The following is a 27503-nucleotide window of genomic DNA, read 5'->3' on the forward strand; positions in this document are numbered from 1 at the left end:
TGTTTTATTTGTTTCTTTACTGAAGAAATGTGGCTTTCTGGGGAGGGAGGGAGGGAGGGAAGGAGTTAAGCAAGGGAAAGGTTTTGGGAAACTCGTCCTGAAGCTACCACCTTTTATGCAAGGGCCAGCTTTTCAAAGCCTAGCCAGAGGCAGGAGAGCGTTGTAGCTTTCTGATGGCCAGCTGATCAGCACAGAAAGGCCTGAAAGCAACTGTCATTTCCTCTAAGGATTTGTTGGGGTCCTGAAAATAGTGGCTGCTTCCAGGAGGCATGGGGAGCAGTCCCGAGCACAGCAGATCTGGGACGGGGAGGAAGGAGACAGAGGTGTGGGGGTGCGCTGCAGCATCCCTGTGGTCTGTCAGAAGGGCGAATGATCGTGGGGCCACTGTAGCTGTCATAACTTTGAAACAGAGTTCTACGTAGTTTTGTGGTGTCAGTCATAACTTTGAACCATTATTAAGTGGCCTGTCGTTTCTCTACATCCTTTTAAGCATTTCTTCTAGACTGGCCTCAATTTTTGCTCTAGAAATCATTGCTATAAGATTAATACTGGTAATAGAATTTTGTCTCAATAAAGATTATTTAAACTATATCATTACTATACACGGGGGATGAGCACCAAGGATGAAAATGGGTAAATAACCCAACAATCTGAAAAATGATACAAATAAATATGAATACACTAGCTATAATACAGTTTCAGGTTAAAAATATGAAATGCAACAACCATGCTAACACATACAAACATTTATTCTGAAAGTTCCATTCTACTTACTGCTCAGAATTACATCATCAAAGCACTTTATGGCAGTGAAAATAGCTCTTACTCCTCTGACTTGCTCATTCATTGTATTCCATTAAAGCTGAAAATGTGCAATCCACGAAAAATATGTTGCTTTTTATTTACTTTAATGAAACGTTAGGACAAAACATGGTAAGGAGGGAAGCATTGCATTGGAAAGATATATCAAGATATATTCTTCTGTCTTCCCTACCCCACCCACTCTTTAATTCTCCATCTTGAAATAACTTAAATATAGTTTAAAATTTAAATGTAATTTAAAATGAAGTGCATCTCTACAGTACTTATAATTATTATATCTTAAAACATTCTAAAACTTCATAAATTATTTTCTTGGAAAAAAGGCTGCAAGTCGCTGCTTTTTAATAGGAAGAATGTGTATGTCTTGCGAGTTCATTTTCTTTAACTTGACATTCCTGTTTTTGATAGGTTTTCTAAGAGCTTCTGCATTATCCTGGACTTCAGGCTGATTCTTCACATCGTAACATTGCAGCCCTGAGTCCTGAGGCATGTCCCTTTTGAAGGAAAAGTTCTTAGTGGAAACCCCTGAGAGGCCTTTAATCTTACCACAGAAAATAGTTGGTACTGCATCTTTGACAGAAACTATCACCTTGGCTGTCTGTGAACTGCTTACAATTTCTAAATTATTGCCAGTTGTGGGTTCACAAGTTGCAATATTCTGATCCACCAGCCATTTGGACTGTTGTCTTAGGAGTTCAGATGAGCTGGAACTGATCACTCTGCTTTCAACCTTGGTTGGGATGTCATGAGGTTTATCTGCCACCGAATGAGAAGTTCTGTCCATCATGGACCCAGAGCAGATCAAGTTTGTTTTCTCAATACTGTTCATTTTCGGAAAAGATGTAACTGACAAGTCCAAAGCACCATCATTGGGGGTATTCTGGCAACTAACATAGTTTTCTTTAAGAAAAGGAGCTGTTTTCATAGAAAGATCAAGGACTTCAATTTCATTACTCATCTTAATGACAGTGTGCCGATTCAACTGAGAAATTCCTCTGGGGTGGATAAAATCACATGGTTTAGTTTCTTCCTTCTCTAAAGGAGTCTGGGTACCTTTGCATGAATGCAAAACGAAGGAAGCAGCTGGTTTGGAGTAGTCTAAGTTAACCTTAGATTCAACGCCATGAGGAACTGGGATGGGAATGGGTATAGGGACAGGGACTGGGACTGGCAAAGGCACAATCACCGGATATGGCACCAATAAAGTGGCTGGGGGCACCAATGGAGACAAAGGAGAACTGAAGGGCTGAGATGGAATAGGACATTCTGGAGATGACTGATAGGGTGAAGAGCTCAAAGCTCCTTGAGTAGGAAAGAGGTCTTGCAACACAGCAGCAAATCCTGGTGTCTGAAATACAGGGGGCAGGACAGGATCTTGAGTTGGATTGGAAGGTTTTTGATCTAACAGTTGGGGATTTCCAATAGGAGCAGCAGAACCTTGGAACAGATTGCTATGAATGGAACTGGGAGCACATGGTGAACTCTGAGGTAATACTAATGGAGAATTTAAATGCTGAAATACATGCTGCTCTAAAAGAACAGGCAGTGGGACTGGGCCTTGGGTGGTCATAACATATGGAGTATTACTGTTGGGAGCAATCTGAGGAGTAGTGCTTCCTGCTACTTGCAAATGTATTGGAAGAACCACAGGACTATCTCCTAAACAAATTGGCTGAAGCACTGTGGCAGCTACTTTGAGAGCAACCCCACTTTGGGATTCTGCTGGTGGTGTTAATATTGATGGAGCAGGCATATTTACAAGTGGTGAAAGTGCTTTCTTCATCAAATCTGATGAATTGATATTCCAGGCTTCGGCTGTTATCAGCTGGGCTACTCCATTTTCTAATTTGTTGTTAGCAATAGCAGAGGGTGAAGTGGTAACATCCATGGGTAGGTTTTGTGTATCCTTATATAGTTCCTCCATTATATAGGATTTCTGGAGTGTTGCAGAATTGTAGTTTACATAGCTGTCATTGACATCCACTTTATCTCCAGGCTGCCCAAAGTATCCACATCAACACTATCTGGTCTGCAAAACAGAGACATGTTTTAAGCAATGCATAAATCCTTTGCTTAAAATAACATTTGCAACTTTTTAAAAGGGTGCCTATCACCAAAATAGAACAGTTTCTAGCTGGTGGGGGGAAGAGCTTTTAATCACACAATGTCCTAGGTATGGGTACAGTATATATGCTTACACAGAGAACATATATCTTTGGAGTGTTATATGAAGAGTTCTAGGGAACATAACTAAGCTGTAAACAAAGATAATTTAAAGACTGAAGCAGCTACAAAAATTGTTAGATTGCAGAGCAAGAATCCAGGCTATTTTATACTTTTAAACAAAGCTTCATATAATGGTATCATGTGACTTAGGGAAGCAGCTGCACTGTTTACACTCAACAACAGCTCAAAATTGAGGTCCCCTAAAAATAATTCATGATAAAATTATCCATTGCAGTTTGGAAAGCTTTATTTACAGTAAAAGAATCACATTCTGCTTGCCTGCCAATATTCTTAAACCTGTTTTGGAATATGCTCAAAGACAGCATTAAGTGATAGCCCATAGTAGACAAACCACTCAACAATTTACAAATACTGATGCTTCACTGTTCAGCATCCCTTCCATTTAGACGTATTCAACTACATACAAATACAAAGTTTTTACTTATAAAATCTTCAAGACTTAATATGAAAGCAGCTATGTACTCTGATGTAACTTAACTACATGTTGTCAGAAATAAATCTTTTTCTGTTGTAAATCATGAACATTTTTCACATCTCAGAGCAAGTCTGCTCACCCTTAAAGCCCTATGCACAAATTATTCTGTCATAAAATATATCATGGTAACACTGCTACTAGTATTATCTGATATCTGTTCTTAAAAAGTAATGTTGTCAGACCTGCCCCAGAACAATTATTTAGGAAAGCAGATTCTTGGCTCCAATCGATTGAAGTTGAAAGGACTTTTACTAAAGATGTTGCTTGCAGGAAGGTGAGGCAGAAACTGAAGTTCCCATTCACTGATACAAAGAGCCAAACCCAACATTCCCCATCCCTTCCCCCCAATGTATGGTCCGATGTATCCCAAACGGGATCGTTGTAATGTTGTAGGAAATTCTGGGTTGTTTAAGATGCTGGAATTTCACACCCAGGGCATGCGGCCTTGAAGATGCTCGGTGTAACCAGTACAAATAGCTCTGGTCTTCTTCACGTCAGCTCCCCCTCCCCATTTCCCACCATTAGATAAACAGGTGTGGATTGCCCAAAATGCCTCTCCCTCCCTTCCCCTTTGATGGCAGGATGCCAGCAAGGCGCTAGGCCGATGATGGAAATCCTGACATGCTGCCCCCTTTGACAAGGGTGCTAGTCTTGCAAAAGGAGAGAGAGAGAGAGAAAGAATGAGAGAACGAGAACAAAGAAAAATGGGGTTAGATCACTTTGGTTTGTCAGGGTATTGATTATGGAACTGTTGAAGAAGTTTGGCGGCTTGGAGAACGTTTTTCCATACCATTAGGTACTGAACCTTCCAATGGTGTTTGCAAGAATCCAGAAAGTTCTTGACTTCAAAATTCTGCTCCCCTTTGATCATGAGGGGCAGAGGTGGAGGTGGTGGCATTGGGTACAGGGGAGAGAGCACCTCAGGTTTCAGCAGAGTACAATGAAAGATTGGGTGGATGCACCTGAGTGATTTGGGGAGTTCAAGTTCTACTATGACTGGGTTAATCATGCATTTAATGGGGGAAAGGTCCAACATACTTGGGCCCCAGTTTTTTTGAGGGTTGCCTGGATTGCAAGTACTTGGTAGATAAATACCTCAGATACCCTACATTAAAGTCCTTAGGCTTTTTTTGTCTGCTTGCTTTTTATAGGTATCCCTCACCTCTTCTAGCGATTTTCTAGCCACTAGCCAGAAAATCTAGCCATTTTGTAATTGGATTACCCAGTCTGAGAGAGGTGAGAGAGGGGGTGTGAACATGGGTAATTCAGGTATTGAGGCCACTTTGAATAGGGTAAAGCATGTACTGCTATGGACGGAATTATTGTAAGCTACTTCAGCAAATGGGAGGAGTTCCATCCAGTTGTTTTGCTGGTACTTTACATAACACCTGAAGTACTGCTCTAGAACCCCAGTGGTCCATTCACACCCCCATTAGTTTGGGGGTGATGACTGGAGCTTAAGTTTAGCCAAGGGATCTTTTGGCAGGGTATGAAATGCACTTGTTTGGAGAATAGGTCCGTTATGACCCACATCACCATATTTCCTGAACTGTCAGAGGGTTCTACAATAAAGTTCATGGAGATTTCTTTCCATGGAGCGCTAGGCTCTGCTACTGTTTGAAGGAGCCCTGGTGTTTTCCCTTGCCATTGTTTGGCCGAGGCATATATTGGGCAGCTTGCCACGTACCTCTCAATGTCCTTTCTCACCAAAACTGTTGTTTGACCAAATGGACAGTTTTTACAAACGCGAAATGTCATGCAGTTTTAGAGTCACGGTTTTTCTCTAGAATTAACAGTCTCTGGCTTTTCAGGATGTACAGTTTAGCTCTTACCCATGCCAAACCATTTCTCATGGTGCACTCATCCTTATGTTTCTGGAACCATTCGCCTCCCTCCAGGGCTCCTTTTAAGGTGGCTTTAATGCCTTCTGTTTTGCTGACTTTCACTCTCATTTGTGCCCTGGTGATTACTGGTGCTGCAAATTGATGGAAAGGGATGACTGGTCTGATTATTTGTGGTTTACAGCTATTATTCTGAGGCATTCTAGATATTTATTTATTTAATTTAATTTGTATAGATAGTGCGTCAGCTAGAAAATTTCCCCCTTTCAGAGGTATTTCAGAATGAAATTGAAGCGATTACAGTATTGCACCCATCGGACTTGTTTGGGCAACAGCTTTCGGGGGGGGGTTGTTTAAGGCCCCTAGATTTTTGTGGTCCATCCAAACCTTGAAAGAAGTCTTAGCCCCCTCTAGGAGATGTCTCCATGTAAGCAATGCCCACTGCACTGTGTATGGCTCTTTTTCCCAAATGGCTTACCAATGCTTGATGTCGGTGAGTTTTCTGACATATAGCTTGGGTTTGGATAATTTGGCCCATGGCAGGATTTCTATGGAACTGTTGGTGTTTGTTCCGGGCCAGGTTGATCTCTACTTCCTCCACCAGAATGTACCATCCATGGAGAGTAGGGGGGCACCCCTGGAGACACAGGTGTTATGATTTCATTGTTCAGCCCATCCTTGAAGCAGCTGATGAGGATGTCTTGTAGCCAGTCGGCACACCAGCTCACAAAATTCTTGGGTGTATTCAACCATCCCCCTCCTCCTTTGCAGGATGGTTTTGATGAGGTCCCTGTCCTTGTGATCAGCCAAGAGATCTTCAAACTGCTTGCGGAGGGTGGCCATGAAGTGATTGAGATTTTTCAGCTCAAGGGCATTGTCATTGTGGAGGGTCATTAACCACTGGGCAGTTGTCCCTCCAGGACCATGTGAACGCATCTCACCTTGGCTCTTTTGGTGGTTATTTCCAGGCCATATTCCACCATGTAGGTCCAGATCTAGACCAGGAAGAATCCCAGTTGCTGGGGGTCTCCATTAAACTTCATACCTAGAGGGGGTGTCTTGCAGGCACTCCTCCCGGAGGCTGGTCCCATAGGTGCTGCCTGCCGGGCAGCCAATCCTGGTGTTTGGGTGGTGGCAGCTGCCGCAATTGGGCTGGCTGAGGTACTGGCTGTCACAGCATGGATGAATGTTCCATCACCGGCTGTGGTGGAGGGTGGATGCGCCTCAGGTTGCCCCATTCAAGCCAGGGTTTCACATGTTTTGAGGTTCTTGAAGGCCCCTTGCATGAACTTTATGGCCTGTTCCATCATCCAGTCCACCCGGTTTCTCTTTCTGTACTCATCACTTCCTCCAGCCCTTCCAGTTCAGCTTGCTTTCCAAGTCGGCAGCTGCCCCCACCCCTGTGGTTAAATGTCACCCCCTGGGATTTCTCTTCCCACTCTTTTCTTCTGACCCATAGGGACCATTGGGATCTCGCAGGTCACTTTCCCCCAGCCACTCAGACAGATCCAGTCCTCCCAGAGGGTATCTCGTAGATGCCTCTCCCCAGGTTTCAATTTCTCCTTGGTCACTCCCTTGAGTTGACATTGCATGCATGGTCCCCATCATAGAGGTAATGTCCTCTCCAGGTTGATCAAAATTGCAGTTTCCGCCTAATGCCAAACCTGCCCCAGAACAATCATTTAGGAAAGCATACTCTCGACTCCAATCAATTGAAGTTGAAAGGACTTTTACTAAAAATGTTGGTTGCAGGAAGATGAGGCAGAAAGTGAAGTTCCCACTCACCAATACAAAGAGTAAAACCCAACATTCCCCATCCCTCCCCCTAATGTCTGGTCCGATGCCACCCAATCTGGGATTGCCATGATGTTTGGAAAACTCTGGGTTGTTTAGGCTGCTGGAATTTCACACTTAGGGCAAACAGCCTTGAAGATGCATGGCATAACTGGTACAAACAGCTCCGGTCTTCTTCACATGCCAGCTCCCCCTCCCCATTTCTCACCATTAGATACACAGGTGTGGATTGCCCCAAATGCCTCCTTCCTCCCTTCCCCTTTGATGGCAGGACACCAGCAAGGCGCCAGGCCGACGATGGAGATCCTGACATAATGTTATATTTTTAATTTCAGTAAAGGATGTTTCTTAACAGTGTCTTAGCCAAACAACAATATAGTCACACAATTTTGTTTTTTATGATTTATATCGATCTGCTCATTAGATTTTATAGTCTTTAGGAACAAAATTTTCCCCAAAGCCAACATTATGTCAATATACTGTTAATCTGATTCAAGCTCTTAGTGTACAGCAAGCAAAAAGGTCAAATTCCACGAGAAACCATAATAGAAGGAAGGGGAGAAAAGTGAAACAAACAAGCCAGAGCAATATATCATTAAAAGAAATCTCATAGTTTGTGTGTGTGTGTGTGTGTGTGTGTGTGTATGTATGTAGAGAGAGAGCGCACAAAATGATGAAAAACAATAAATATCATTATTAGGAGCTATAGTGGTGCAGTACTGTAGTCTATTTCTGCAACTTCTGCTGACTGCTGACTGCCAGCAGTTCAGCAGTTTGATTCTAACCAGCTCAAGGTTTACTCAGCCTTCCATCCTTCTGAGGTTGATAAAATGAGGACCCAGATTGTTGGGGGCATTATGTTGACTCTGTAAACTGCTTAGAGAGGGTTGTAAAGCATTGCGAAGTGATATAAAAGTCTAAGTGCTATTGCTATTGCTATTATAATTAGAATTAAATGTAAGTTGATATTTTATTGGAAAAAGTTTAGTGACATGTTTTCTTTCTGTCTCTATATTATAATTATGTAGAATACACATTCTTAATGAAAAGAGAAACACTTTGGCTATATACTGTAAACATATGTTTTATAAACCACTATCTACTTAATTTAATATAAATTTATCATGAACTGTTCAGGCCAGTTATTGAACTTTTGTATATGAAGATGCAGAATAAGTGTCTCTTTTTTGATTGACATATTATTCTTTTGAATGACAGTTATATTGTCATTAATGAATATTTTCATTATAAATTTGTAGCATGTAGGAAAAAGCGGTTGCCCAAAAAAGGCTGTAATGTAATAGATGATTAGCCCCCAATATTCGTAAATAAAGTGACACAATTACAGCAAAATTTATAATTTCCCAATCAGACAGAAAATTTAAAGTCATTCTCTAAGGCAAAGTACAGGTACAGTTGAGACCAGCATCTCAGTTTTTGAGCAAAGTGGTTGAAAAGCAAGATGCCCACAGGACCATTCTGCTCAATGACTACAATCTGGACTCTCCCAGTTCTGGTCATTAAGTGAATGCATGGGTTGTTAAGCATAGTGCCGGGAGAAGGCCTTCTTCCTGCCCCATCATGACTTGGTCTCCTTACCTTTGCCTTTTTCTGCAGCTGCAGGCACACCCAAGACATAGTTTTCCTACAAAGCCATGTTGTGCCACCCAGCAGATGGATCCCATTATGATTATTCGATGTCTCCTTTCCAAATTATGTGATTTGGAGAAGGGGGCTTTCCACACTATTCCATGAATGATCAAGTTCACTAGCAACAAAGTTAACAAACATGATCACTCTGAAGGTCAGACATCTTTCTAGCCTTCAGAACAGAAGAGTGCAGGAAAGCTAGTGAATACCATCATTCTGAAAGCTATAAATCTTCCTAGCCTTCAGAACAATAGCATTCACTAACAGTTGATAGGAGGCAACTGCGTGCGACCTTCCTGCATTCAACCAATCCTGTGTTGGACTGATATTTTATTTCAGTCTATCTTGGATCACTTTGTATTTTTCCCCAGCTGAGTCAAGTAGCTGTGTATGCATAGGTTTCCAGAGATAGCCAAAGCAGGTGCTGTGCTAAAAAATATGGCTGTTTTACCAACGCAAATGATATAGTATATATGCTCCTCTTGTTTCCAAATAACCTCTTCTGAAAAAAAATTCACAGCCGTTTTGGGCAACTACTAATAAATGGTCATCTGTTTAATTAGTACAACACAACTGTAACATTTAAATCCTGCTTTATCCTAAAAAGTCACTGTACCTTTAGGATTTTATGTATCTTGCAGCTTAATTAATCATATTCTTTGTGTGACACCAATGACCAAGTATAACTCAAGAGGCCTTTTATCCTTCTGGCCAACCAATTTTAAAAAATAGAGGAATTACAGAGAACAGGATTTTATGAACAAAACTTATCAGATATACTATGACATTGGGGTACTCTGTAACAGTCACAGTAACTCAGTAACTTCATAAGAGTTCTAAGGCCATGCAGCCCAAGCAGTTAACTCCTTTAACCTTCTGGACATTCTACATTGCTGCTCATTTAATAAGATAATATCTAAGTTGATCTGCTACACATTCTTATGTGACAATACACTGGATCAGTGTCCAGTCTTTGAAATATGCTCCAAACCTGTGGAGAGATTGGGGTTATAGGAAGCTTTAAAAAAGACATTTGGATATTTGATCATATGCTATTGTACTGGATTTGTTGACAGGATAGCTTATTTAATTTTCTTTTTCACATTTTACTACAGAATTATATTTCATCAAAATTGTTGAAAAAAGTATAGATGGAAAGGTACCCATCATGACAATGATAAACTCTTTTCCTTTATGTAATAGATAACTTGCTTATAAAAGTTACTGTGAAATATAGTTATGGAGTATCTTGGATATAATTTTACAGTGCTCCATCTGGTATATTGCAGTTAGTATAGTGAAGATGCCAATGATTGTTAAAAGAAAAGCAGAACATAAATATAATAACAACAGGTGAATAAGTATGTCAACATTCTTGGTAAAACTGAAGAATCATGCCAGAACTATTCGTGATTATGTACTTATAGCAATGAAAATAAATGTGGGAACAAAGCTACACTTTCTGAAGAATATAATATTAAGTAGTGGGCTTCAGTAGGCAAGGAGCAGACCAGCATAGTTACAACATTATTAATTGACTCAAACTAGAACTGGAGAACTGCAGGCAATTGCCTGTAATTTATACTCTGAGCCCACAGGGCCTTAACCAATCACAATACTTGAAAAACCCACCCAAATATGAATGTTCAAAGTTTCCCTCCAAAACAGCTGGAGTTAACAGTCAGGGTCATCTAAAGGTTAGTTTCATTTTAGCTTGACAAGCAGTTGGAGTTAAATTAGTTTCACTTTAGCAGGGATTAACACAGCTTTATATATATTCAGTACATAACATATAATTTCACAGGAAACCTAATAGAAACTACCTGCCACATTCGTTAATCACAAGCAGATATGTTCCTAATATTTTATATGCTCACAGAAACTTCAAATGACTCATTTATTTTCATTTCTATTCCTATAAGCATACTTTTATTTTAAAAATATGATTTGCTTATATTCCTCTACATACATCCACAATTTAAAAGGCTTCTTTTGTGATCCTAGAAATATAATGTGTGCATTTTCACATAATCCTCAAAGCATTATGGTTGCAACTGAAGCACATTATAAGCTAAAAAAATCATGTATTAATGCAGTAATAAAAAGTATAACTTGATTACATATTAGGATATAATGAAAGATAGCATCCATATTAACAAAAACTGTGAAATTTCTAATGAGTTATTTGGACATCTCTGAAGAACTGCATGAATGCAACCTGGACTTGACTGGTAACTGAAATATTTCAATAAATCATTTCATGGATTTCATGAAAAAAACATACTTTGTCAAGCTTTATTTCATATAAGGATTCTGTTGAGACCTTGAGATCTAACTGCCAGTTATGCTTTGCAGTTGTTCCAGTTTTATAAATATATGGTTTGTCACTTAATATCGTTATTTTATACCATTTTTGTGTGGAGAACTCACTATGAAGGAATTAAGACAAAAAGAGAAACTATGTAATTTAAGACATTTTTATAGATGAAGCTGATGCATAAATTTTTCATATTTGAGAACAGTAATTATGGAACATCACATAAAATTATATATTGCCATGAAAAACACATTTTTTGTCTGACTCTCAACACTGAAAAAACAAACAACACTGATTAATTCATGATTAAAAATGCTTATAATTTATATTGAGCAACTGCCACATGCCATATAAAAATAAATGTTATCTAATAACACAGGGGTGTCAAACTCAATTTCATTGAGGGCCGCATCAGCATTACGGTTGCCCTCAGGGGGCCGGGTGGGTATGGTCAGGGTGGGCGTGGCCTACTGGGTGGGCGTGGCCAGAGTGCATATGGCCTACTGGGTGGGCGTGGGCAGCTCTACATCATTCGCATCAAGGGGGCCTATGGGGGCCTGGGCAGGAGTGGGACAGATCTGAGGGTCTCTGGCAGAAGGAGGGTCTCTGGGCCAGGGCCAAGGCAGTGGGGGCCGTTCCCTCACTGTTTCCAGGATGGCTTCGCGGGCCACATGAAACCACTTCACGGGCCGGATCCGGCCCCCGGGCCTTGTGTTTGACATGTCTGTAATAACACCAATCAATGACTCAGGAGTACATAGCATGCACTACACATTAAGCAGAGAAAAATGATACAATAGAAAAATCAGAACATATTCTACCGCCCCTTTTCCTTAGGAGAGTTTTACATTAGAAAACACGTTATAAGTAAACTGAACAGAAAAAATATAGTACTAAATTTTAAGGTTGAATCAACCCATCAAAATGACTATTTCAGGAAACAATGTTCCTTAAGGTATTAACAGAAAGTAAGAACTGCAAACCAAACTGCCAAAAAAAGTCATTTTTCTTTTCTACTATGAAGTTTGTTCCTTCAGGTTTTTCCATCAGTAATTATGTTGTGCTGAGAAGAAAAAGTATGCCAAATCAAATACTTTCCCACTGTTTTTAAGGAACCCTAGAATGTTTTAAAAGTAGAGTATTAATATCAAATAAAAAAATGCATTTTTAAAAAGTGTGCATTTTCAATACACTGAGTTTCAGGTTAAACTGAAATATTCCTCTCTGCTGAATATCATGGAAAATTAGAAATGTTTAAACTTTGAATTAAAGCATATTATACATAATTTATTATTAGTTGATAACTATGGATACTATTCTTAACAAACATTTTGTGTTTGTTTCAGAGTCTGGGTGCAGTTATGCATTTAGATTTATATATCTTTCCTATTTACAAAGATCAGCTAAAAGAGTGGTAGTTATAATGGTGATGATGATGATAATTTGACTTTATTATACTCTGACTTGACCAAGACAAATAAAACAGATTATGCAGTGACATAATTTCCCTAACCAATCTGAAATGAAACAAGAAAGTGAAGTTAAACCACAATACATATTAATTTTTCCCTTATTCTCATGGAAGGAATAGTTTTGCTTCTGTAATAGGAGAAACTTTCCTTTTTCAACACTGATGTACTGTGCTTATTGGCTTTTATGCTACTCACCTATTAATAATTAATAGTACATATTATTAACTCTCAAGGTACAAGTACTGCAAGAATGAACGAGGTTTAATGGAGCCCTGAAAATAAACATATGCCCATAATCAAGGAAAATGTTATGGTATTGTGCTAAAACACCTTGAATTCTGTTAGAATGTCTAGGAAAAAAAGATAACAAAACTAGTGAGCTTTCTTTGCTCAAGGGAGATTATAGAGTGAGGAAAGCCAGATTTGTGTCCAAACTAATAGCAGCATGTCAGAATCTACTGTTGCCAACATAATGCAAGTGTAGGCTGCCACACATCCTCCCAAGGTGTTCTATCCCTCCTTTCTTAGCAGGAGAAAAGAAATAGCAGTGATTTTCTATTGGTATACTACAATTACTTCAGAACTCTCGATTTTTGAGAAGAGGGGCATAAAGAGGCATCAGCTCTTCATGAGATTGGAGTCATGCTGCAACTAAAAGTTAACAACTGCCCTGCAATTACTTAGGATGGTCCTGTCACAAGAATAGTAGGCTACAGAACTCGCATTACTGTGATCTGAAGCTAATTACTTCCTGACATTAATAAACCAGCTGAATACGATAAATAAAAAAGGAATTAAAGCCAAACAGTTTTTTCAAGACTGACTTGAAGACTTGCGCCCATGTGCACAGATACATTTTGGATTTTTTTAAAAAAAGAAGGCATTGGCTTTTTAAAAGGAACGGACAATCACATGAAATGAATCCTGTTCATCTATTCTTTTTCTTCTCTACTAATATTGTACTTATACAAGATAATTATTTTGGAAAGCCTTGTTATAACAGGTTTATTACTAGCATACATCAGGCATTGAAGCCTCCTGTATATAGTGTAACTATAGATGATTATTACTGCATATCCTGCAAAATATCAAGATATGTAGCTTAGTTTGACCTGTATAGCATCCTCTTGCAGGCAACAAGATACTTATTGAATTTATGCCACATTGAAACAAGTAAAAAATGAGACCCATTCTCATATAAAGTACTTCCCATATCAAAAATTCATGCAATTATTATACAAGCAATTGAACTGGATGTGATATAATCATTAATGTCAGTGAAAATGCTGGGACACAAAATAATTGTTTTATTCTATGATAAAGCAAAAGTTTCTCAACATCCTACACTTCAGTTAATAATTTCAGCAATTAAAGTTATCTGACAATATACATTAATTTTCCGATACTGGAAGATGTTTAATATTCTTCCAAATCTGTATCTATACAATTCTAATTGTATGCTACAACTGTAAATTGTAACCTTGTAAATAGTCTGATGGCCTTTTTAAACATACTTAAATTCCAATGAATGCCCACAATCTGTTTTCATCTGGCTTTTAGTATGACATTGAATTAAATACCTGACTACTTCTAACCTTTGTGACACAGTTCAGAGGCAGTATAATAAAGGTAGTTTATTATACCCAAGTTCAAATCTATGCCATGAAGGCTCATTAGGTGACTTTGGGCCAGGCACTGAAGAATTTGTTACATCTTACATCAAAATAAAAATATCTGTTGTACACTATACACCAGAGTTCCCCAATCTTTTTGGCTTTGCGGCCCAGCTGGGGGGGTGAAAGAGGGGATGCCTCCTCACTCGCGCAAGCAGCAGAACCATCCGCTCCCCTCCCCACCAGGTTGCAAAACTGAAAAGGTTTGGGAACTCTGGTATACAGTAGATTATATAATAACAAATGGCATATTTTTTGTTACTTTCAACATTTCAAATTGGGATTGCATCTTCAGGTTGCACCTTCAATAGACAAGAATGGACAATCACCTGTCTGAGATGGTATAGGTCAGTGATGGCGAAACTTATTTATCTTCAGGTGCTGGGTGGGTGTGGCCCAGTGGGTGAGCGTGACCACTGGGTGGGCTTGGCTGCAGTGGTCATGGCAGACTGGGTGGGCATGGCTGGGGTGGGCATGGCCACCTCGGTGTTGCTCGTAGAGAGGAATGCCTGTGGGGGCTGGGCAGGGTTGGGGGAGATCCAGGGGGTCTCTGGCAGATGGGACGGTGGGCAGGAGGCTCATCCTATGGGGTGAGGTGAGACCAGGCAGGGGGCATGGCAGGTGTGCCATTGCCACAGGGCAAGGCAAGGCAAGGCAGGGACTGGGGCGGCTGCTGCCTGATACCATCGGCCCTTGCACACAGCAAGCGCATGGGGGCCAACTGTGTCTGTCAGCAGCCACAGCCTGCCAGCCCCTCAACCGGCACATTCTGAGGCTCCAAAGCCCGCTGTGAATACCGGGCCAGCCCTCCAGCAGCAGGCGGAGTAGGGAGGGGGGATCCAGGATACCAGTTCCTTACCTCCACCCGGCTTGTTCCATGGCATTATGGCAGCGGCATTGGGCACAATACACGAGGTGGCAAATGGCCGGTTTTGGCATGACATGGCTGTTTGCTGCTGGCTGCATCCATTTGCCACCTCGCGCACTGCACCAATGCGGCTGCCATGAGGCCATGGAACAACCCGGGCAGAGGTAAGGAACCGGGTATACCAGTTTCTTACCACCACCCAGCTTATTCATGGCAGCGGAAAAGCGCAGGAGAGGAGAAATGGCCGGTTTCGGCGTAGTGTGGCTGAGAAGCAGTGCTTTTTTTGTAAAAGAAAAAGGTATGACATATGTCATACAACCCGCCTTGCCTACCCTACAAGGTTCCATCCAAAAAAGGTGCCGGAACTCCGTTCTGAGCATTCTATGAGAAAAAAAGCCCTGCTGAGAAGCAAACGGAGAAACGGAATGCAGCTGAAAGGCAGGTTAGTAAAAAAAAAACACTTGGGGGAGGTGAGGGCATCTGGGCAAACAGGGGTCCGGCAACCTTACCCTGTGCAGCTTTGGCAGGTGTCTGGCAGGGGGAGGGAAGCAACTGGTCTACCCCTTGCATGGAGCACCCTGCTCCTGCCACTCCCCCACCCCTACACAGCACCTTCTTTCCAGCTCTGATGTGTCACTTCCTCCGCCGCTGTGTGGGACTAAAAATAAAGTTCAATCAATCAATTCCCACTTTGTGAGATCTTTTTTTTCCCCGCAAGAAGTTAAAATTGATTGATTGAACTTTTTTTTTGCACACAGCGGCGGAGGCCTAAAGTGAAAAGGTTTTATAAAACCCAGCTTAAAAAGTCACTTGCCCAAGGAGATTTTGATGCAGATTGCTCACGGACGGGACTTAAAACGTTGGACTGGGGTGATGGCGCGCGTGCCCACAGAGAGGGCTCTGCTTGCCACCTGTGGCACACGTGCCATAGGTTCACCACCATGGGTATAGGTCAGTGATGGTGAACCTTTTAGAGACTGAGTGCCCAAACCGCAACCCAAAACCCACTTATTTATCGCAAAGTGCCACATCAGCATTGTGGTGCCCTCAGGGAGGGGCAGGGAGGCGCATCTGAGTGCCGCCTCTGGCACACAAAAACCATGGACACAAAAATGGGCCACCGTACTGCAAGGCACAAAAATGGCTGCTGCCGCGCCACAAACTGCAGATAGAAGGCGCTGCACCATGGAAGAACGGGGCAGGGCTACTTAGTATCATGCAGGCACTAACCCTGCCCCATTTGTAGCACATGCATGCTCGTGGCCCCATGCGTGCATGCACGCATATAAAATGCTCCCCCCTCCCTTTCTTCCAGTCCACTGGTTGGTGACCTCTGCTCTACCACCTCTACTCAAGCTTGCTAGTTGGCCACTTTGCCTCCTTTGTGCTGGGTCGGGCTCCTGCTCCTGGTGGTGGTGGCAGCCATATGGACCTGCTGCTGCCAGCAGTTTTCCAGTATCTTCTCAGGTATTGATGTCAGGCTGATTGGTCTGTAGTTTCCTGGGTCTGTTCTCCCCCCCTTTTTTGAAGATAGGAACCACATCCTATCTCTTGTAGTTCCCCAGTGCTCCAAGATTTTTGAAAGATATGATATAATGGTTCTGAGATAACATCTGCCAGCATCTTCAGAACTTTGGGATGTAATCTATCAGGTCCCAGTGATTTATATTCATCAAGGTCAGACAAGTGTTCTCTTACATTTTCTTGCTTATTTTAATTTTTATTTCTAGTCCATCTTTTACAGTTATGTTTTTGGTAGATTGGTCTATAGTTTCCTTTTGTGTGAAGACTTGATGCAAAGAATGAGTTAAGCAGCTCTGCTTTCTTTCTACTGCCTGCTACTTCCTTGCCATTTGCTTTCTTTATTGGACAGACTGTTTCCTTCACTTTTTTGTTATTTATATGTTGAAAGAAACTTTTCTTTATTATCTTTGACTTTTGTTGCAAGTCTTTGTCATTCTGAGCCATTGTTTTCCTGACTTCATCTTTGCAGATTCAGGCTGTCTGCTGATATTCTGCCTTAATTATGTGTCCCTCTTTCCATTTTCTTTTACTTTATCCTTTTTGTCTTTCAGTTTATCAGAGAGATCTTTGTGCAACCATGCTGGTTTCTTCTTGAATTTCTTGTTTTTTTTCTTTTTTAGTGGTATTGTATTGGACTGGGCTTTTATGATTGTATTTTTCAATGTTTCCCATGCTTCTTGAGTTGTTTTCCCCTTTAGGAACTTTATCCATGAAATTTTGCTTAGATTCTCTCTGCGTTTATTGAAGTTTAAGACCCTGGTTTATTTTCTATTATCTGTGTTTGCATTATATTGAATTCTAGTATCACGTGGTCACTTTCACCCAAGATTCTGGCAATTTCAACTACCACTATCACTTCTTCTCTATTAGCAAATATTATGTCTAGTATAGCTTTTCCTCCAGGTCCCTCCTCTACCTTTTGGGTAATAAAGTTGTCAGCAAAGTTGGTTAGGAATCTGTTCGATCTCCCACTTGCTGCAGAATTTGTCTCCCAGTTGATATCAGGGTAGTTAAAGTCTCCCATTACAACTATGCTATGTTTCCTACATAATTTGTTGATTGATTAGCAAAGAGTTCATCTATTTCTTCTGCTTGATTGGGTGGCCTGTAGCAACTTCATTCTTTTTTCCTTTTATATTGACCCATATGGATTCTAGGAGGTTTTCATCCTTGGTTTTGTGTATTTCTGTAGAGATGTAATGATCTTTTATATATAATGCAACTCCACCTCCTCTTTGTTGGGTCTGTTCCTTTGAATAGTTTATATCCGTCCATCAGTACATTCCAGTCATGAGTTTCATCCCACCATGTTTCATTAATGGCAACTATATCATATCTGCCTTCTTGTACTAATACTGCAAGTTCTCCCTGCTTGTTTCCTAAAGTTTGAGCATTAGTATATAGTCATTTGAGTCCTTTATTGGTCTTGGATATATTTCTTGTATCTCCTACTTTGTAACTGGGATTTCCACCCTTTCCATCACTCTCTATTTCATTATGTTTTTCTTTTTTTCTCTTTACTCCCTTCCTCCCTATGTGATTGGTTATCTAGTGATTTTTGCTTAGAATTAGGTTCTATAGTTTGTGAAGTTTGGCCCCCCGCCCCCCTCGTTTTTAGTTTAAAGCCCTTTTGATAAGATGAGCCAATTATTTTCCAAATATATTGTTTCCAGTTCTTGTGAGGTGTAGTCCATCCCTTGCCAGTAGCCCTTCATCTAGGTAATGCAGACCATGGTCTAGGAAGCCGAAGTTCTGTTGATGACACCAGTTTTTAAGCCAGTGGTTCATTTCTAAAATCCTTTGCTCCCTCATTGAATGTTGTTGGAAGTATAGATGAAAACACCATTTGTGCTCCTAATTCTTTAACTTTCTTCCCTAGCTGTTCATAATCTCTTGTTATTGTTTTCAGATTCATTGTTGTGTCATTGGTCCCCACATGGAAGAGAAAAAAGGGATAGTAATCTGTGGGGTTGATTATGATATAAAGGTATTCAGTTACATCTTTGATTTTTGCTCCAGGGAGACTATATATCTCCCTAGATTGACTTTCTGTGGAACACAACATATAGATACTTGCTCTTTTTGTGGAATCACACAATCTACATTATTTGCCATTATATACAACATGATATTTGGCAAACATTGTATGTTTTAAATAGAAAGAAAAATGTTGTTTATCTTACTAACCACCATATAAGAAATCACCTAAAATCTTTTACTTGTGTATTTTATAAAATTCTGATATCAGGTTAATATTTTAGATAAAATGAACCTAGGTAATAATGCAATGCCTTCCCATCATGTTTAATTATGCAGAAGAAATAAAGTGACAATTGGTTACCATCTCATTCAAATAATCATAAATATGTTCACTTCTATCTGTATTCATGCAATGAACAAAGAGTTGCTGTGTGCACAAGAGTTGTTTTGTAGATTTCCTGTTGCTTTAGAAAAGTGTTTCTCAACCTCAGCAACTTCAAGATCTGCATCTCCCAGAATTCCCCAACAAGAATGCTATTCCCATACCCATACAGACTGGGAATTCTGGGAGTTGAAATCCACACATCTTGAAAGTGTTGAGGTTGAAAAAAATCACTCTGGAAGACAATACATTTTTAATACATCAAAAATAGCATCAATCAGTTTATTTAAGCCTTCAGCTTCTGTACAATATTTTAAAATCTCTGATGTGACAGAACAATCACTACCATCAACACCATAATGTCACAAATCATTACCATTAATCCAACATATTTGTTTCCAAAAGAGTATTTTGACTTTGAGGTCCTTGGTGCTTTCTGTGCTTGGTTATTTTCGTGCAAACGTTTCAATACCAAACTAGGTACAATCATCAGTGCTACGAGGGATTGGGGTTTACTCTCAGTTTATATATTAGTGGCTTGGTGGGAGTAATCTTGGTGGTTCCTTGATTGCGCTATTCAGTGCTTTTTTTGTAAAAGAAAAAGGTGCCGGAACTCACACATGTCATACAACCTGCCTTGCCTACCCTACAAGGTTCCATCCAAAAAAGGTGCCGGAACTCCGTTCTGAGCGTTCTATGAGAAAAAAAGCCCTGGCGCTACTCAGTATTAGCTTGTTTGCCTGAGTTGATAGTTCCTTGATTGAAGTATTGTTTGCTTCTTGATTGTTGGTCTAATGTTAATCTTGGTCAGAGGTCTTCAAACTTGGCCCTTTTATGACTTGTGGACTTCAACTCCCAGAATTCCTCAGCCAGGCATGCTGGCTGAAGAATTCTGGGAGTTGGAGTTCACAAGTCATAAAAGGGCCAAGTTTGAAGACCCCTGATCTTGGTGATAACCTTTGCTCATCTGGATGTTGATTGCTGGTGAGGAGGTGTTTTAGTCTTTTTGTTTCCTTTTTGGTTTTTTGATTGTCTATTTTGAATGGTATTTAGATGTTGTTTATTCCTATGTGGCTTTGGATTGTGTCTGTTGAAGATCTAGGTAAGCCCAAGTCCAAGAACACTAGAGAATTCATGGAAGCCTGGTACTCAGACAAATTAGCCATCAATAATAAATTGGCACTTACTTTTGGTTTCCAGAAAGAAAGACCAATGTATTTGCTTAAAGACCATGGTGTTTGCTTAATAACCGCCACGAAAAAAGTAACATCGAGCACAGTCACATGGTGACCCACTTAACAACCTGCATGATGGATGACCATACTTCCAGGCTCAATAACAATAGTAAGTCAAGGGCTACCTATAATATATTTATATGAGCATAATTTCAATCATAATTTTAAAGAAGGGCTCTTAAACCTAATGAAGAAAGAGACAAAATATTAGCCTTAAATATGCAATAAAACTTTAGCTAATGCAAGGTCAAAAGGGAAACTGAGTACCTTTCAAAAAGCAGATTGAATTCTTGAAATTGTCTCAATGGGCAAACATTGTCTCCCAAGGAAACTAGCTGTTAAAATAAATTAGAAACTGAGAAGCAAGCAAATAAATGTCTATATTTATACTGTTAACTCTTCCAATCACTTTAAAGTCCAAGCCTATCAAGGCACAGTAAAACTAAATGTTATAGGAGGAAAATTGTTTCCAATCATAACATTAAAATGTTAGGCTAAGAGGAAAAAAATTCTGAATAGTAGTAGCAACAACTTACTTAAAAATCTATGTCACTTGGATGCAAACCTTGAAGACTGCATTACCTGGGTATTTTGAGAGTTGTTACCTCCACGCATCTGAGAGTGCCAAGCTGGGAACGTTCACAGTATTTAAAATAAGCTACGAGTTGAACTCCCAAGACATTCAGACACAAGAGGATTCAGGCAATGGCTAAAGAATATTAAATATAATCTGCTTTTGGATAAAATATTTTAATTCCTTCTTTCCCCACCTAAAAATAGAAAACAAAACCCCATAGAAGTAACTCAGCAAATTATGAGTTCTAATACTCTGTGCTGTAAGTGGTATAAAATATTACTGCATGCTGAATTAGAGATTGTTAAGTTAGAGATAATCAATGCTTTTTGGCAGAAATATTTACATAATTCAAGGATTTTAGATACCATTCCCTCCTTTAGCAGGCCACACAGGGATTTTTATTACATAGTAATAAAGGTGCACCTGGGAGAAATTGTTCAATTGCCACAATATGGCAGCCTAATGTTCATTATGAAAACAGAATCCATTTATAGAACTTGATTTCAAATTACTTATGATCTCCTTTACAAATATTAATTCTCAATTCAATATAATCAAATTTTCCATTGTCAATTACATGAAAATGAAATACCTTTACTTTGACCCAAACTTCTTCAAATTAAAGTCATCAGTGTTTAATCAAAGATTTACAAAACATAGTAAATTATTATATATAGTTTAAAAGCATTAATTGTATGTCACTAGACTGAGCTTTTATCCAGCTAACATGCTTTCATCCCTTCCAGTATTAATCCACATTCCTGCTCAGCCTTCTGAGCTATTCTCTAAAAAACTAAAGTCTTCTTCAGACGACATTTGTGGAATTTTTCCACAGAAAGCACATAGCAATATTCTACCATCCTTCAAGAGACAAATTTGACCCTTACATGAAGTATAAAAGAATCTTTCTATACTTATGCTGTAATGTACCAAGGGATTTAGGGACTCTAGCTGCTAAACATTTAAGATACTTCTGTCAGAGAGCAGTAAAGCAGAAAGGAATAACTAGTAAAATGGAACTTCAGACCACAACAGTTTAGTAATTAAAAAAGGTATAAAGAAATGCATATATGAGCAAACCTGGAGAAAAGAAGTATTGCTACAAATAATTTTCATGCATAAAAATAAAGTTGAATAAAAACAGAACTTATTTCTGTATTAAAATGCTTTTTATTATTATTAAAAAGAGAAAGTGGGAGAAATTTTAAAAAGGGTGTGATCTGCTGAAGTCATATGGCATGGAACCCAAGCATTCATATGAAACTGATAAAGGAGAATATTTGTAGCTCAAGGTTGAAATGAGGAACCTTTGGTGCTCTCTAGGCTTGGTTGTTTTCTTGCAGACATTTCATTACCCAACTAGGTAGCATCATCATGTTGATGTTACCTATTTTAGGTAATGAAACATCTGCAAGAAAAGAACCAAGCCCAGAGAGCAGCAAGGACTCCTTTTATGAAACAAATCAGTCATGAGGGTCAAGTCTCTATACAGCAGACACGTAGAGAAAAGCAAAGTTTTACATTTAGGCAGGAAAAATCAAAGGTACAAGTCCAGACTGGGCAAACCTGGCGTAAAAACAGTAACTGTGAGAGGGACCTTGGAGTCCTAGTGGAAGATCACTTAACTATGAGCCAGGCAGTGTGCAGCAGCAGCCAAAAAAGCTGATACATTCCTGGGTTGTATAAACAGAGACACAGAATCAAGATCACATGAAATATTAATAAGGTAAAGGTAAAGGTTCCCCCGCACATGCGTGCTAGTTGTTTCCAACTCTAGGGGCCGGTGCTCATCTCCGTTTCAAAGCCGAAGAGCCAGCGCTTGTCCGAGGACGTCTCTGTGGTCATGTGGCCAGCATGACTAGACGCCAAAGGCGCATGGAACGCTGTAACCTTCCCGACGTAGTGGTCCCTATTTTTCTACTTGCATTTTTATGTGCTTTCGAACTGCTAGGTTGGCAGAAGCTGGGACGAGTAACAGGCGCTCACTCTGTTACGCAGCACTCGGAATTCGACCCACCAAACTGCCGACCTTCTGATCGACAAGCTCAGCGTCCTAACCCACTGAGCCACCGCATTTCTCTGAAGTATTAGTACTGCTTTATAAAACCCTAGTAAGACCACACCTGGAATACTGCAGCCAATTTTGGTCACCATACCACCAAAAAAAAATAATGTTGAGAGTTTAGAAAAAAACCAGAGAAGAGCAACTAAGATGATCAAAGGCCTGGAGACTAAAACATATGAAGAACGGCTGCAGGACTTGGGTTTGGTTAGTCTAAAGAAAAGAAGAAACAGGGGCAACATTATAGCAGTATTTCAGTATTTGAGGGTCTGCCACAAAGACGAGGGGGTCATGTTATTCTCCAAAGAACCAGAGGGCAGGACAAGAAACAATGATTGGAAACTGAACAAAGAGAGAAGCAACCTGGAATTAAGGAGAAACTTCCTGACAGTGAGGACAATTAACCAGTGGAACAGCTTGCCTCCAGAAATCGTGGGCGCTCCATCACTGGAGATTTTTAAGAAGAGGCTAGACAGTCACTTATCTGAGATGGTATAGGTTCTCCTGCTTAAGCGGTGAAGACCTCCAGGGTCTCTTCAAGCTCTATATTATTATTATTATTATTATTATTATTATTATTATTATTATTATTATTATTATTATTATTATTATTTTGTTGTTGTTGTTGTTGTTTGTTGTTATTATTATATTGTTGTTGTTATTGCACATATGGCTTATGTACAATAATTACTGCAGTATATATTTTTGCCACACAAAATTCCTCAAATCTATTTATAGTTTTGCAGATAGAAACATCTTAAATAAATTTGTATCAGTAAAATCTAGGTGGTTTTTAACTGAGTTTAGGCATAACTGGAGTCAGTTTTGTTTATTTAAAGAAAGAATCAGTAGCTATCCTTATGTCATTATTTTGAAAATCCAGTTGTTCACTATAAACTTCATTAGACAAATAAATTCAAATAAATAATAAAATATCACCAACTCTCATAGACTATGGGCCTTTTTGATATTAAAGAACTCAGATAAACTGGATTTCTGCATTTTGATGCTCAATATATAACAACAACAACGTTGGAAGGGACCTTGATTACATTAATTACATTCCTTGTATTAATTACATTCCTCAGAAACTTTGGCTCAAAGTTTTGATGTCGTCAGCTTCTTGAACTGAAAAGTAGTAGTTCCAGCTGATAAAAAGTTGGTGACATTAGGAACAAAATGTATTGATTGTTCATCTGTTATCTCCATGCATTAAGATCATTGATACCTTCTAATTATAATCTAATAGGGACTTCCCAAAATATCATTTTATAATGTGTAACTGATTAAGAGCAGCCATACTGCTAATAAATAGACATAAAAACCTTAGTTTAGTTGATCCAGATTTATGAAGTGTAAAGTGTGAAAAGTTATCACTTTTCCAACAGTGTATATGATGACAGGACATCCATAATAACAGTAGCATTTTTTGCACTAACTAGGCTGTTTTCTGCATAATGGTCAAGTTAACAAGCAAGCAATTGCTCATAATTCAGCATTTCTTGGGCATAGCCTTGATTCACAGAGAAATTTGAAGTCATTTTCCAAAAATGTATGGCTATCTTTGAAACCAAACATTAATTGTCCAGTTTCAAGGATATTCTTTACTGTGGTAATTTTTATCTACTCTTGGGTACTTGTTGCAATGCTTAGAAGTGGAAGCACTTTGATTTCACTCAAGAGAAACCAAATTCCTGGTGATCTTCATCTAATATAATTTATTCTTGAGCTGCCCTATTTTTGGCTGGCATACTGTGCTGTTTTGTAAGAATTTTAACATACGGTAATTGTTTTCTTCCCTGATAATAGAATATGCTATTGTACGTAAGCTGCAACTATTTTCAAGATTCACCTGTAAGTGAAATCCATTTCTCCTTCTCTGGAAAAGATAATGATATGCATTTTTACTTTATTTCTACTGGCTTCTCTATTCTTCAATTAGCAACTGGCTTAAAAACAGTAACTGTGAGAGGGACCTTTGAGTCCTAGTGGACAATCATTTAACCATGAGTCAGCAGTGTGCAGCAGCAGCCAAAAAAGCTAATACATTCCTGGGTTTATAAACAGAGAAAAAGAATCCAGATCACACGAACTATGAGTACCGCTTTATAAAACCCTAGTAATACCACACCTGGAAATAGCCCAGATTTTTTGACACATTTTCATTGCTATGAAGCGTTGAAGACCATAACTTCACCTTCTGACTCTCTTATGTTTACATTTTTTAATTTGGTTTAAGGGGCAATTCAGTAGGTCCCTAGCTGTAGATCTGTAGTACAGATATTAAAGGGAATGACTAAGTTTGCTGTTTTCTCCAGACTATCACAAGTCTGATAAAACATATTTTTATTTTGTAAACAACTTCCATGCTTTGTTGGATCCAATAGATCTTCCTGTGCTCATCTTCAATATTCCATTTCACAGACAAGACCTCTTATCTCCATTCCTGAATATGTAATATAGAAAAACCAAAGAAACCAAATATACTTTTAAGAACAAAAATAGCAAGCAAGATGTGCTGAAACTGGGAACGTAGGGGTGCTATTACGTTCTCTTTTTGAAACATTTTAAAATAAGTTTATCTAGTGCTAAGTACTATTCTTATTTTAAAATGTTTCAAGAATAAATACAGCAGGAAAAATAGAAGTTTAGTACAAAATATTCTGAAAATATTTTTTCTTAAAAGCAATTTACTTTAAAAAGCAAATGCATACCATTAGAAATAAAATAACATAATACAGCTCAAAAAAAGACAAAATGTGATAAATGCAATGTTTCTTTTTCTGCAATATTTATTACGCAAGGTAATATATTATTAAAAACATTTTCTTGTGTTTACATATGCTTCAATCATCAAAATAAAGAACATTAAATCCATTAAATATAAGAAAAAATATATACAATTACTTTGTCCAAAACAAACAAATAAACCAGAGGTGAAATTAAAGGAATTTTTATTCTGAAAAACTATGAATACAAATTCAAATTCAAAGGAAATGTTACTATTGGTAAAATGTTAAGACATTAAAAGCCATTTCTGTGGTATTTTACTATTTTTTCAAATGATTATTTCTTAAAGTTTCACAGAAGGAGATCTATTGACCCATAAATCTACACTTGACCCTTGTCTCCCTGACTTCATCGTTTACAAACCATGCCCTTGTCCAAAACCCACTCCTGGGACCTCAGCAATTGAAACACAAAGCAGCAGCTGTTTGGCAACATTTTTAACCCTAAACAGCAAATGCAATCAGATTTCATTTCACTAAATATCCAGGCCTCGTTCAGTGCAGAGCAAGAAACAATAACCACTATTTTATTAGATAAATTCATTGGGGGTGGGGACAAACACAAGTAGATCCCAATTCATTGATTCAGCTTTTTACCATAGAAGCATAACCATGGAAACATACGATATAATTAGTTGATTATATAGATACATTGTTTCAGTAAAAGCTATGTAATTCTCATATTTTAAAGTTACCTTTTAGATTTTTTTTTCTTTCCTCATTCTTGGAAAATGCATGCAGATATTTCAGATCAAATTTGGGGCTACTACATCAAAGGTCAGATGCTGAGGGTTTAGCCCCTTTCCTTCTCCAAATAATTTAGCAAAAATAAAACTTCACAGCAATGCCTGCCCAAGAAAGAATCTTCAGGGAACAGCCAGTTGGAGGTTTCCAAAGCATCCCTCTGAAAAACTAAGCTTGCCCTCTTTTCAGACCCATCATAGCAAAATGGATGCTTCACAACAACCTTACCCTCCTCCTCCCAGACCAAATCGGATGAAGATGAGTCTGAATTAGAGCGGGCAAGGTCTTCCTCCACCATGGTTTCATCTAGCCCCACACAAACGCACCAACAGCTTTGCCTTCTCATCTCCCGGGTCTCTACTGAGCATCCTCTGAAGAGGAGACGGGCATCTCTGGCCCGGAGTTGGAGTGTTCATTCCGCCCTGAGCTTCAGCAACCTGTCACTCACGGGCCGTCCGCCGCTCCGCCCTGCAGGGTCTGCCCAGTTCAGCACCAAATCACTCCGTCCCCGCAGAAGGCAAACCTGCGCCTGCTCCGCCTGATTTAACCTTCAGTTCCCGAGTCCTCCTCCCTTCCCAGCGCACAGCGTCGGCAGGGGGAGGCTTTGGAAAGGGAAGGAGAACGGCGGCCACATATCTCCCAGTTCTCTTTTCTAGCTCCGGACTTGTTCCCCCATTTGTTTCCGATCTCAAAGCTCCTTACCTCCGCTTCTTCGCCTGGTTTTTTTTTATTTTTTAGCTGTTTCAGTGGACCGGGCAGCCTCGCTAGCACAGCAGCAGCAGCAGCAGCAGCAGCAGCAGCAGCAGCAGCAGCAGCAGCAGCAGCAGCAGCAGCAGCCTTTTCTCCCCTCTTGCAGCTGGAACAGATGACAGACCCCCTCCCTTCCCTTCGTGTCCTTGCAGCATACGTATCTGTCAGGCTCTGCCAGCGGCTCCGGATTAGGAAGGAGGAACCAATATACGTCCACTACCAGGCGTCCTTCCCTGTCCTGCTTTGCCCAGGCCTGTCGTCTTCCTCTCCTCCTCCTCCTCCTCCTCTTCTACCTCTTACT

At 39.6% G+C, this 27503-nt stretch overlaps 1 protein-coding gene across 2 annotated transcripts; it reads right to left on the bottom strand.

Moving 5' to 3' along the window:
* Positions 1–569: 569 nt before the first annotated feature.
* RAI2 (retinoic acid induced 2) lies at positions 570–27503 on the bottom strand. 2 transcript variants are annotated; one of them, XM_081326246.1, is made up of 2 exons: positions 27155–27503; positions 570–2851 (listed from the first exon to the last, which is right to left on the bottom strand). In XM_081326246.1, the coding sequence occupies exon 2, from the start codon at positions 2744–2746 to the stop codon at positions 1127–1129; it is 1620 nt and encodes a 539-aa protein (XP_081182372.1). In that variant the 5' UTR covers positions 2747–2851; positions 27155–27503; the 3' UTR covers positions 570–1126. The 2 variants fall into 2 exon arrangements, with proteins under 2 accessions (XP_081182372.1, XP_081182371.1); XM_081326245.1 differs by having other exon boundaries at positions 26779–27503.

This window comes from Vipera berus, assembly GCF_964194415.1.
Source record: "Vipera berus genome assembly, chromosome: 4".
Lineage (NCBI taxonomy): Eukaryota > Metazoa > Chordata > Lepidosauria > Squamata > Viperidae > Vipera > Vipera berus.

Bases quoted from the DNA above. Each gene is read 5' to 3' on its own strand.
- RAI2 (XM_081326246.1), bottom strand. From the start codon at position 2,746: ATGGAGGAACTATATAAGGATACACAAAACCTACCCATGGATGTTACC.